Genomic DNA, 12,637 nt, shown 5'->3' with positions numbered 1-12,637 from the left:
AACACTATAGTCGGCCTCTCCTGGGCTGATAACCGAGAACAAAAGATTGCAATCAACTACATGTTGGACAGATGGACTGCGGGTTTAGTGTCCCATTACACTGTGGAAATGAGGTTTTACTGGCCCTTTAAATCGGTTTGTGTATTTAGTTGTCATCTCAAACTAGAATTAAATTTGCCAGGCAGCTCAGATTTTATTAAAATAAATGAGGCTTTCTTTCCAGACAAAAGGGACGTTGTAGCTTTCAAGGGGACTGTGGTCTTTCTGGATGAGTGTGGGAATAGCCGTGTAATCTGATTTTGTTTAAGTGCTTGTGATTTATCCATTTCTTCACCGAGAGACATATGAAGACTTCTGGAGCAGACTTTAGTGTACTGCAGATCTCCCCAATGTATAGCAGACTGCTCTGCCTTAGGAAATCAAGGCGATTTAGCCCCTCCTCATTTAACCCTTTGCAATTGACAAACTTTGCATCAGAATTGTAATATTGCACTGGTTATGACTATTGCATTCGGCAGCAGTTTCCTGTGATTTATTTTGAGGTTAAGCAGATTTGGATTGAAAATGCCTTTTGTTATGAGGTCAATGCACACACTGCATCTTCCAGCTTTAATGGTGCGCTGTCCCTTTAAATAGCACTCTCTTTTTACTGAGTCATCTGCACTCCAACCAAACTCTGATTTAGACCCAGCCCTTTAAGCCCAGACTGGTTTCTTACTAGCTGCTGGGCCTGTCAATCACATGAATGCAGCTGTGTGGTTAGTGTGTCACAGCAGAGCAGTGTGTGGATATACTGGGAACTGATGGAGCAGCATGTGTGGCCACAGCGCTCATGTCAATAATTAACCTGCAATCACTGGAAGGGAGATGTCTCGGTTTTGGTATGGCAAGAAATCAAAAAAGCACCAGGCAGCGAATCACAAGTACTCTCTGGTAAATGTGCCCGCAGGGTCCGCTGCTCCAGTCACCCTTTGTGGCTTTGTTTGGATATCTGCAGGTTTTGGCATTTAAAAGTTTTTGCTGTATTTGTCTCCTACTTGGACACATTGTATATAAAGTGCGGTCAGTGACGGCGGCAAAATCTGGGTGAGCTGCACGGTTCAGCCTGTTCAAGGGAACTGGTGACTTGTGGGTTTGTGTGTCATGGCAGTGCCAGTCAGGCCATGGTAATTGCATTGTTGTAGTGTTTGCAGTTTTTACGTATTAACGCTTGTCCGAACACTTCAGTTACGGTATTCGCATGGCGGTCTGGCAGCAATATTACTGCCCTATGGTTTGTTACCTGATTTTTGAGATTAGGGCTCATACATGGCATCCAGTTGGGCAATTTTGTAATGAATATTATATACTTAGACCGTTAAAAAATTGGGTTCTGGTTGTAAAAATGTAATTGTCTGCATGTCTTTTTGTCAGAACAATATAAAATATAAATCAAAGTTTGTTTTTAACTTTTTTTTTTTTTTTTAATGCAGTCGGCAAATGTATTATCATATTGGGGTTATGGGCCTTTATGAAAGCGTTTTTTTTATGACCGACCCCCCCAATGTTATGTTTTACAGGATCTTAAAATAGACATACCCTTAAATTTTGTGCCGCTGCGGCCAGTCAGGACCCCGTGCCTCTTCTTGTTGGTTGTCATTGCGGTGTGGTGACGGGTTGTCCAGTGCTACGTCATGTGACCGCGCTGGATAGGAGGCACATCAGTAATAAAAGTTGCCAGTACAGAATCTGTTAGTTCCTGGCTGGGCTAAAGACCGTGACACAAACTTGTTACAATTTGCGGCCAAAAAAATTTAATCATCCGTTTGCACCAAATGTAATGACTTTTTGGCACTTTTTATGACTACGACGTAAAGTGTCAAGATAAAGGGGAGTAACTCTGAAGAGTCCAGCAATGAGGTGGCGTAAGGAAAAGGGCCTGACCTGACTAGTAAGTGGTGCCAGGTATATTATGCCATTCGTGCCTGTTTGATACATTTGGCATAGTTTGGGCAATTTAATGCACATTTGTCTCCTTTTTATTGTGTCATTTTGAAATGTTCAAAATGGACAAAAGATAATTGTCAGTGACGTGTGCGACTTCTAGGTCACGAGGTGTCTGACGGCGAGCGGCCCATTTCTGAATGTGTGGTAGGACTTCTGCGGGTCTGTCGGATCTCTAATCGCTCGATCATCTGTTTCGGCTGACATTTACCTCCTGCCTCTGTAACACCGGGTCTAGAACTATCCATGTGGTTTCTCCCACGTCCATGCTGAGTAAGAACGTAAACGTGATCCTTTCCCCTGCATGTTTGGTCTCTGAGATCCCAGCTCAGACCAGTGGGTTTTCGAGCCTTGAAGGGGAATTGCAGTTTCAGCAAATAAATTTAATTCTTTGTATAGTTCTTCATGAAACAATTTTGCAATATACTTTCTGTATCAATTCCTCTGTTTTCAAGATCTCTGGTTGCTGTTATTCAATAGATTCCTTCCCTGTTTACTTCCAGGGTATAAAAAAAATCAATCCTGGTCATGTGATATCACCCGCAGGAATAAAAAAAATCGGGCATGTTGAAATGTCAGTCGCTTCTTTCCTGTACGGACACTTCAAACAATAAAGGATCCTAATGAATAACTGCAAGCAGAGATCTTGAAAGTATATTGGAAAAATTTGTGATTATATATATATATATATATATATATATATATATATATATATATATATAAACAAAAAATAACTTTTGTCTCAAGCTTCATGTGAGGGTTGGGGACATTTGATCGCACGTGAGTGGCACTGAAGTGGCAGGCTTGCTGTGACCGCTACACGACACAAATGTGTAAAACCTGTCTGAACCAAAATACTGTACGATGTCCTGCACCTGCAAATCATGTATTTTATGTGACATTCCAGCAGTGTAGAAATGGCACTTTAAAGCTAGGGGTGGTTAATACACACACATGAATGTATACAAAACTTGGACCTTCCCTACTTCTATTGACTACTCATGGAAAATGTATGTTTGTAGAGAGACCGAGGTGGAAGAAGAAAATGCAGTATGACTATAAGCCCGAATTCAGACGGTCGTAGTAATATACGTCCATGTGACGGCAGTTAAAACAATGGCCGTCACACGGACGCATGTAATTCAATGGGGCATGTCCTGTTTTTTCCCGTTCTCACGCATCCCTCCATAGACTCAAGTCTATGGGGATCCGTGAAAATGAGACCTGCATGGGGGCACCTCGGATGTGGATCTTGCCTAAAGTACACATGCTGCAGACTATTTCTGCGCAAGGAAAAGCTGCAGCGATTCCGCAGCGTGTGATGGTTTGGGTGAATTCAGAGTAGAGATGTGAGGCATCATTCACGGTCTAGTGATGCAGTAGAATGGGAACAGGGATGTATCTATGTATGAGTAGTACAGGAGCCAGGGAAAGCTGGGTGAAGGCTCCTGTGGGATCTGTAAATATGAGCACTGGCCAGGGGTGATAGACGCTATAACTGTAAGATGTCTAAAGTGATAGAAGACGACGACCCCAGGATTTATGTTTACTGAGATTTTTATTTTTTTATTTTATTGCGTGGAAACATTTTTATTGATCAGTGACTGATGGATCTCCGGAAGGTTACACAAGACTCCACCATTGATATTCTTCCTGATCTGTGACCCATGTCCTAATTCATCCCTCTGATTCCTGGGACCGGAGATGTTGAGCCTGGGAGTTGGTAATTGTTGTAGTCCCCAAAGAGTGAAGGAGAGGATCTGATTGTAGCTTCATATAATACACGCTCCCCTAATTCTCTGGACCAGTTTGTGCTCTCCGCTTAAAGGCTATGTACACCTTCGACGTTGTGGGTTTTTATTTTTTTTAATAAAAAGGTGTATCAGTGTGTTTGGTGCAATTTCCTAAATACGTTTATATTAAAAATGTATCTTTACTTTTTGAGATACAGCTGCTTTGTATCCTGTATACAGAGCAGCTGTATCTTGCACTGAATCCTGTATCTGTCAGGTCCGCGGGACTGACTGGTTCAGTGACCGCAGGTCCTGCGTGTCTGACACACAAGATCCACCTGTAATTGATCGCATCTGAGTTATGAACTTAGATGTGATCGGTAACCGCTTAATCCTGCGTGTCCGAGACACACGGGACCCGCTGACACTGAATCCGTCAGTCCTGCGGACCTGACTGATAAAGGATTTAGTGCAACATACAGCTGCTCTGTATACAGGATACAAAGCAGCTGTATCTGAAAAAGTAAAAATAGTTTTTAATAAAATGTATTTAGGAAGTTGTGGCAATCGCAATTTTATTTAAAAAAAAGTTGTCAAAGGTGTACATAGCCTTTAAGACTGAATCGGTGTACCCCAGGTGAGACTAGTCATCAAATCCCTTATAGGAAAAACGAGTACGATTTCTGTGTTCACATAATAGTATAAGTAGTATTTATAAAAGTTGTTATAGTCCAGGATAGGACTAAGCACTATAGACCCTGTGAGCCCAAAAGATCCTCAGGTGTTAAAGAAGTTGTCCCACCTTCGAGGTCCTCTGATGATGAGCGTATTGTGGGGGTTGTGATCAGCTATTGCTGCCACATTTCCCTTCAGAGGAAGTGAAGCATTACATGGCGCAGATTGAAATCCTACAACCCAGTCCTCCAGAAGTAGAGCCGCTCTCTGCCGCAGGTCTCCACTGTGGCTAATATTGGGGGTTACCAAATGGTAACCTGCTCTATTATCTTCATATGTCGTTCGGTCGTATGGATAGGTGTTGTCTCAAGCTCACACCACGTTATATGCCATAGTCGCGAGCTCTGCATCCCTTTTGTAATAAAGATACGCTGGACGGTACACATTTTTTTTGCAGGATCTCCTTGTATTGAAATGCGTCGTTTACAACTCTTTTTTTTTTTTAATACAGTGAGAAAAAGCTACGCTGACGCAACCGCCTGGACCTATGCCACTAGGATGCTCTCCTGGCATGCGTCGGCTCATTATATCCTATAGACATGTCCTTTTTGAAGTTGTATATGGCAAGGCTGGTCTCGCTGCCTCTCATTGTGTTCATTATGAATTGACATCGTGTGTGTGTGTGTGTGTGTGTCTGACTGACTGTGGACACTTGGTTTGGGAATCTAGACCTTTATCTGTAGTAAATAAACACGTATGCGCATGGACGTCTGTCTCCCTAAATTCATGGCGTGTGCCCTCTGATGCCATGAACCTACGTAGAGGAGGTATTTTTAATATTTGTTATGAAGCTTCCCTTCTAGTGTTTGACTCCCAGTTTCCAGTACTTGATCAGCATGCCACTCACCCATGATGCTTGTGGATAGGAGGGCACCACCCATGAGGATTGGGCATCCTTCTACATTATGCCCCCTGGGAGCTGCATGTATATGGTATATAAACACCTCTTGCTCATAAATGTGAGGAGTTAATGCAATAGTAAATAGTAAGCCATGCGCGTTCAGTAAGGAGAGTCTACGACACGTCCTGTACATGAAGGTCCGGATATCCCCGTGCCCATCAGTCCGGCCCAGGCAACTACAAGGTCATTACAAAGACGATTATTATTATTATTCAGAGAGGCCGAGATTGGGTGACTTTTTTTATATTAGTCGTCTGGATTTCGGATCGTATCTGTAAGGATATATAGAGATCTTCTAGCTGTACAGTGTGTATAGATGAAATAGAGCGTGTAACTGGAAGATGGTATTACTGTATTTCCGTTTTGGAGTTGCGTTAAGGGGATTCCTTAGGTTTACCGAGCTGTAAAGGAGAAGTTCTTCTCAGGAATCTTGACATACTATTAGTAAATACTGGCATTCCCCATAAAAGAACAATTCTGAAGCATTTTTTCTTAGAACTTTTGTGATACCATTCCTCTTGTTAGGCCCTGTTCACACAGTTTTTTCCCGCGGAAACCTTGGCAAAAACTGTGGCAAAAAACAACCGAAATTGATTTCAATGGGAGGTGGAGGTGTTTTTTTTTTTTTGTTTTTTTTTTTACTACCACGAGTAGAAAAAAATGCTCTCGGTAAAAAGAAGCGACATGCCCTATCTTGAGGCGTTTCCCGCCTCAAAAACCCCATTGAAATCAATGGGAGATGTTTTTTTTGACGCAATTTGACAAAACGCTCGCGGTTACTCAATCTTTCTGTTGAAGAGATAGCTATGAAAAAAAAAAGCCTAAAAAAATTGTGGCAAAAAACACACGTGTGGTGAAAAACCACTTAAAAAAACTGGACCTGATTTTTCCAGGCGAAATTTTCTGCCTGCAAAAAACTCAGTGTGAACATACCCTAAGAGGCTTATTTCCATGCACGCTTTCGTTAGTGTTGACAGTGTCCGACTGTGTAGGGATTCACCATATTGATTAGGGAATAGTGACATCACATTGTCATTTTACTGATACATTTCCAGGAGGAATAACCACGTATAGTTCTAAGAAAAGATTATTCTAATTTATGGGCAATACAAATATTTAAAAAAATGGACAAGTTAGGAGCACTTCCAAAACTTACTAGAGAGCTGGACCGTATGGGAAGACTTAAGTGGCGTCCATCTTTGCTGCATGGTCTGCTCTGAACATTGCTCAAGCAGTGGGCAGTGTTGGACCTGCAAGACCCTTAGGGTCAGTTCACACAGTTTTTTTTAACGTTTTTTGACGCGGAAACCACGCCAAAAAAACGTCTGAAATTGCCTCTTAATGATTTCAATGGGAGGCGGAGGCATTTTTTTCCCGTAAGCGGAAACAACGGCATACGGGACAACGAAGCAACATGCCCTATCTTCGGGCGTTTACGTCTCTGACCTCCCATTGACATCAATAGGAGGCAGAGAAAGCGTATTTCACAGCGTTTTTGCCCATCGGCGCTCAATGGCCTGCGGGCAAAAAACGCCGTGCAGGCAGAGCAAAATCTGCCTCAAAATTCCAAACGGAATTTTGAGGCAGATTTTCTGCCTGCAAAAACTCTGTGTAAACCCGGCCTAGAAAGAACGGTGAAAACCTGGGTGAGTGCTTTTTTTCCTTAGGACTTATTCACACTGTGTAGTCAAATCGAGTCAAAAACGCTATTTCACTGCTCCATGTGAATAGACCCTTACTGATACTCACCAGGGATTTTCTATTGCTACAGTAAATAAACTTACACTGGGGGATATTTCTCTGCACTGGAGCAAGGGAAGAAGTTGCCCATGGCAACCAATAAAATTGCTGCTTAAAGTTTAAGGGTTGAGCGCAGAGATTGGTTGTGATGGGCAACAGCTACACTGCACTACATCTGATTAGTGCCCACAATGATTGTGCCTCATGGAGAATATTGCTCCATTTTTTTAACAGTTTTAGGCTTTATTCTCGCGTCACGGATTTGTTGCAGCTTTTTGTCGCGGATTTGACTCAGATAACATGCTTTTGCATTGCAAAGGGTAAAATCCGCGATGTGTGAACGCAGCCTTAGGGTTTGTCCACACGTAACGAAAATCCGCACCCTTTCCTGCGGTTTTTACTGTCCTCTTTCCGCAGCAGGAATTGACATGCTGCGGTACAAAAAATACGCACCACAGGTGAGTTTCTGCTCTGAAGATTTCCGCAGCGTGTGGATGAGATTTGTTAGATTTCACCCACTTTGCTGATACTGTGTTCTGCGTATTTTCCGTCCACAATTCTAGACAGAAAATACGCAGCGATTCTGTTACATGTCGACAAGGCCTCGATGTCAGCAACGTTCGGCACTCCAAATCTTGCGAAACTACAATTCCCAACATGCCCCAACAGCCTTTGGATAAAATAATAAAGCCTTTGGCTGCCAGGGCATGCTGGGAGTTGTTGTCTCAGAACATCTGGAGTGCCGAAGGTGGCTGACCCCTGCTAGGGTCAATAATCAAATCTGTCTAACTGTAAAACTGTTGCCCATAGCAACCAATCAGCTCAGTTGTTTTGTTTTTTTTGTGCAGTTTATGAAATGAAAGCTGAACTCTGATTGGTTGCCATGGGAAACCAGGACAGTTTTACTGTTCGTGATGATAAATGAGGCCCATAGTGTTTGTTTGACTGAAAAACATTCGAAAACTTTTAAAATTACAAACACTAAGGGCCTCCATTTATCAACGCTGTCTCACAGTAAAACAGTCCTGGTTGCCCATGGCAACCAATCAGAGCTCGACTTTCATTTCATAAACTGCAGTAGATAAATGAAAGCTGAGCTCTGGTTGCTATGGACAACAGACCGTTTTACTGTAAGACCGCGTTGATAAATGAGGCAATACTTTAACCCACATTGTAAATTGTACCCATTTTCTACTGTGGAACTTGCTGCCAGTCACCAGAGCAGGGGTTCTGAGCGTACGGCATATCTTGTGTTTCCTAAGATGTCTCTCGGGAGTCTCCAGTATTATATTCTATATTCTAATGGTTGATGGTTTGTTAGATGGCGTGCCCAGTTCTCCAGCCCTGTCTGCCCCCGCTGCCTGGAACGATTGTTCATCTACTGTAAATAGGAAGCTCTGTGGGCAGAGGCCTCTTTCCTGTCATGTCTGTTGCTTCTTAGAACAGTTCGCACCTCTGTACGTGTCGAGCAGTGACAGATGTGTCCGCACGCTGTATATACGATTGTGAATGCCGGCTTGTCGTGCCAAAACTGCTGATTTGTTTTTTCATAATTTGATTAGAAAGTTGAAAAAAAACAAAACATTAGGCCTCATTTATCTAAACTGTCTGATGCAAAAACTGACCTGGTTGCCCATAGCAACCAATCCTTTCTTAAATCGCTATCGAAAAATTAAGGTTGCTATGGGCAACAAGGTGTGTGTGTTTTTTTTGTTTTTTTTTAATCTCTCATCGACAACTTGCCAAGTGCACACATGAGTACAATTAAACCTCAGGTTGACATGGGACACATTTGACAGCATGTAGAGTATTCGCTATACGCTACATGCCTGACCAATCATTACAGAACTTCTATGTTACAGCAGAATTCCAATAGTGCATTTCTTCTAGACTGGAATCTTGGATCTGTATCTACACTAGGGCCCCATGCACACATGTATGTTTTTGTCCATAGACTCATGTAAACTATATATAATATATATATAAAATCTCCTGGTAAAGCATCCCGCTTAGTAATCATGACAAGCAGTCTTTAAGGCCCTGTTTACACAGGGCAATTATCGAGCAGACAAGCGTTCATAGAAGGGCAGCGATCAGCAGATGAACGAACGCTGGTTCATGATTTAAAAAAAACCTGAAATATGGTTGTCGGCAGCACATCTCCCTCTGTAAACAGGGAGACGCGCTGCTGACATGATGATAATGTAAGGGGACGAGCGATCGGGGTAACGACTGCTTGTCCCCCATACATGGCTCATTGTGACAGCAGCCAACGAGCTCGTTGCACCAGACAAAATTGGCCGGTGTAATAGGGCCATAACTAAAGCGAATTGGCCGTTGGTCTTAAATCCTGGACAACCCCTATGATACCAATTACTTCCATGGAGCTGTGTCTCCCAGTTTACCCTGTCCCCTCCCTGCCGGTTATTAATAGCTGTTGATGAATCCACCCTGTAGCATGAGATTGTGATGTTTTAGTCCAGAACCAGTGTTCACTGTCGGCTGTGTTCACATTTGGCATTAGTAATGCCACTAGAGCTCCGAAAAAAGCCTGCCAGTGTGCAATCACACCCGCCCGAGATGTTAACCTTGGATCATCTAATCGCTCAGTGAGGGAATCATTAACCTTATCTGAAGTCCTCAGTGCCGCAGATTACATTCATTGTCGCATGTCCCCTCTATGCAAAACAGAAGTGGCGGCACGTGCTCTGTCACTCCAATATACTTAGTGAAAGATCTGGGAACGGCTGAATTAGCGGTTTCTGGATTTCTTGGTCACACTGTATCGTTGAAGTTCCCTTTTTTGTTCAGACTCACAAATCAAACTTTTATGGCAGATCTTATGGATGTGTCATAAATGTGTGTTGTGGGGAAACCCCTTTAGTAGTTCTGATGTCCAGCAGAGCGTTAGTACCTGGTATGCACTGCTTTGTGATGCACATGTATGTATAGAGGATGTGAACTGCACTCCCTGTATAGTACACAGAGGGTTAGGGGGACAAACGTGGAGTGCCTAAGGTCTGCCAGTTACCTGCCGCAAGAAGGATTTGTCAACGTGGCGTTTCCTTTTAGGGAGAGGTCACCAAGAAGCTGGAAACCTAGCTTTGATTGCTTTTCTGGGGATCTCCAAATCCCTGTTTAAGAACTACCGTGGTGATCGCAGTTTTTAATAGTGAAAACTATAGTAATAGTAGTTACGGATGAAATTGCGGACCCATTCATTTCTATTGGCCACGGACACCTTTCCGTATATTTACCGGATTTGTGTCCAGGCCCTAGAGATGATCTGCAAATTATAGAACATCTCCTGTTCTTGTCCACAATTGCGGCACGGACTCTCCCATAGAAGTCTGTGGGCACATCCGCATGTGCGGACAGATGTGTATCTGCAGACAGTAAAAACTATTACGGTTGTGTGCAGAAGGCCTCACGAACGTGCTTTTGCGGCCGCAATTCCCCCAAAAATCCACTGGAGAATTGCAGCCCTATTCATTTCTATGGGGCCATGCACACGACCGTAGTTTTTACGGTCCGTGCACGGCCCGGCAGCCCGCACCGCAGAAAGAACGGACTTGTCTTATTACGGCCGTCTTCTGCAGTCCGGGCTCATTGAAAATAATGGCCGCGGCCATGTGCATTGTCCGCGATTTGCGGCTGACAATCCACTGCCAGCCGACCCGAAAATCACGGCCGTTCACATGGCTACGGTCATGTGCAGGAGACCTTACTCATATATTTTGTTTTAAAATAATGCCCTGGTCAAATGTTCACAAAAATTTAAAGGGGTTTTCCAGGGACACAACATTTTTTGGGGCGGGCAGCGCATGAGCACTGAGTAATAGCATGAATGCAAAGAAAATGGGGCGGGCATTGAGGCCGAAGCAAAGAAATGAACGGGGCGGGCATTGAGGAGGCTGTGGACCAATAGGATACCTCAAACCTGAGACTTCTGACATATACCCGGGGTTGAGGCATCCTATTGGTCCACAGCCTCTTCAATGCCCCGTTCATTCTCTGCTTATGCTTCGATGCCAGCACCATTTTCTGCGCGTTCATGTTATTCCTCAGTGCTGGGGGTTATAAAATACAGGGATGATGGGGATTGCATATATAAAGGGATGATGGGGATTGCATATATAAAGGGATGATGGGGATTGCATATATAAAGGGATGATGGGGATTACATTAGCGAGCTGTGGTCACATGATTCTGTGATCGCACGCAGAGAAAGCTGGTGGGCGGGATAAAGCACTAAAGGGGAAGGGACAACTAGTGAATAGACCAATAGAAGGGGGAGGAATTAAAGAGCAGCCCTGTGTTACGTACGTGACTGAGGTATCGCGACACAGGTCTGTGTGTATACTAACTCTCGTACGCGAGCCTGTGTCGAGAGAAAAAAAAGACACGGATGAAAATCAGAACTTCCGGCCGGGCAGAGGTAGGGAGACCAGGAAGAAATGCGTTCAGATTTAATACAGACTCTAATCTATAATATATCCCCCGACCGTTATCTGACTCAGTAATTATTAAAGGCTTATGCACACCTTCTGAAATCCTCATATTTTATTTATTTTTTTTAATTTTGTGCAACTTTCTAAATATTTTATTATAAATAATTTTACTTTTTGAGCTACAGCTGCTTTGTATCCTGTATACAGAGCAGCTGTATCTAGCGCTGAACCAGCGGCACTGATGGGTTCGGTGTCAGCGGGTCCTGCGTGTCGGGCTGTTACCGATCACATCTAAGTCCGTTACTTCCATGAGATCAATAGCAGCTGTATCAAAAAGTTAAAATATCTTTTACTAAAAAGTATTTCGAAAGTTGCACCAAACACACTGATGGACATTTGTATTTAAAAGAAAAGAAATAAAATGATTACAAAGGTGTAGGCTTTAAACTTTTTTTTATTTTTTTATTAGTGGCCGACTTAGAAGGGGGAAGATCGAGTAGAGGAGAAAACAAGAAAGTGTTTTTTATCTATATTTTAAAATCTATTGAGCGGAATAAAAAAAAAGGCCATACCCCTCTAAAAGTCTGTATCCTATACGGTCAAATGAGTGTCACAGAGATGATAATACTACACCATATATACAGTATGCGATATCATGGCTAGATACAATTATTTGATGGACGGCTCTTTCTTGCAGTACTACATCGCCCATCCTCCTCTGAATCTCTGAATGTCTTTAGAGACCTCACACACAGCAGATTTTGTGGAAACTTCACTGATACGGGTCACCGGATACTTGCTTTGCATGGTTGATGAAATATCCATGTGTTTTACAGAATAATAAATGTTAACCATCCCTCACACTTTTTTTTTCTGCTGTTTGTTTGTGTCTTGCTTCTGTTGCTTTTTCTAACTCTTGTGCCCTTTCCCTGTGCTATCAGTAGAATTATTTTCTTCCTGTCTCCATATTCAGGTAGTATCAGTGGCTGAGTACCACCGCAGGATCGATGCACTAAATACTGAAGAACTGCGTACTCTCTGCAGACGTCTCAAGGTGCCCTCTTCAGTAGTTTCCCCATTTCCAGGAATCCCAA

The 12,637-nt window shown here is 43.0% G+C and overlaps 1 protein-coding gene across 4 annotated transcripts in view; it reads left to right on the top strand.

Annotated features, from left to right (window-relative positions):
- Window positions 1-12,637, top strand: part of OXR1 (oxidation resistance 1) — a 531,616-nt gene that overhangs the window by 500,455 nt on the left and 18,524 nt on the right. For 2 of the 4 annotated variants that reach the window (XM_075825829.1, XM_075825831.1), the window contains one exon: window positions 12,517-12,597. The exons of the other annotated variants lie outside the window; for them this stretch is intronic. In XM_075825829.1, the coding sequence (XP_075681944.1) occupies window positions 12,517-12,597 (81 nt within the window). The remainder of the gene's footprint in view (window positions 1-12,516; window positions 12,598-12,637) is intronic. 4 annotated transcript variants of the gene reach the window in all.

Source organism: Rhinoderma darwinii, chromosome 5 (assembly GCF_050947455.1).
Source record: "Rhinoderma darwinii isolate aRhiDar2 chromosome 5, aRhiDar2.hap1, whole genome shotgun sequence".
Taxonomy (NCBI): domain Eukaryota; kingdom Metazoa; phylum Chordata; class Amphibia; order Anura; family Rhinodermatidae; genus Rhinoderma; species Rhinoderma darwinii.
This window is presented reverse-complemented; position numbering and strand designations above follow the sequence as displayed.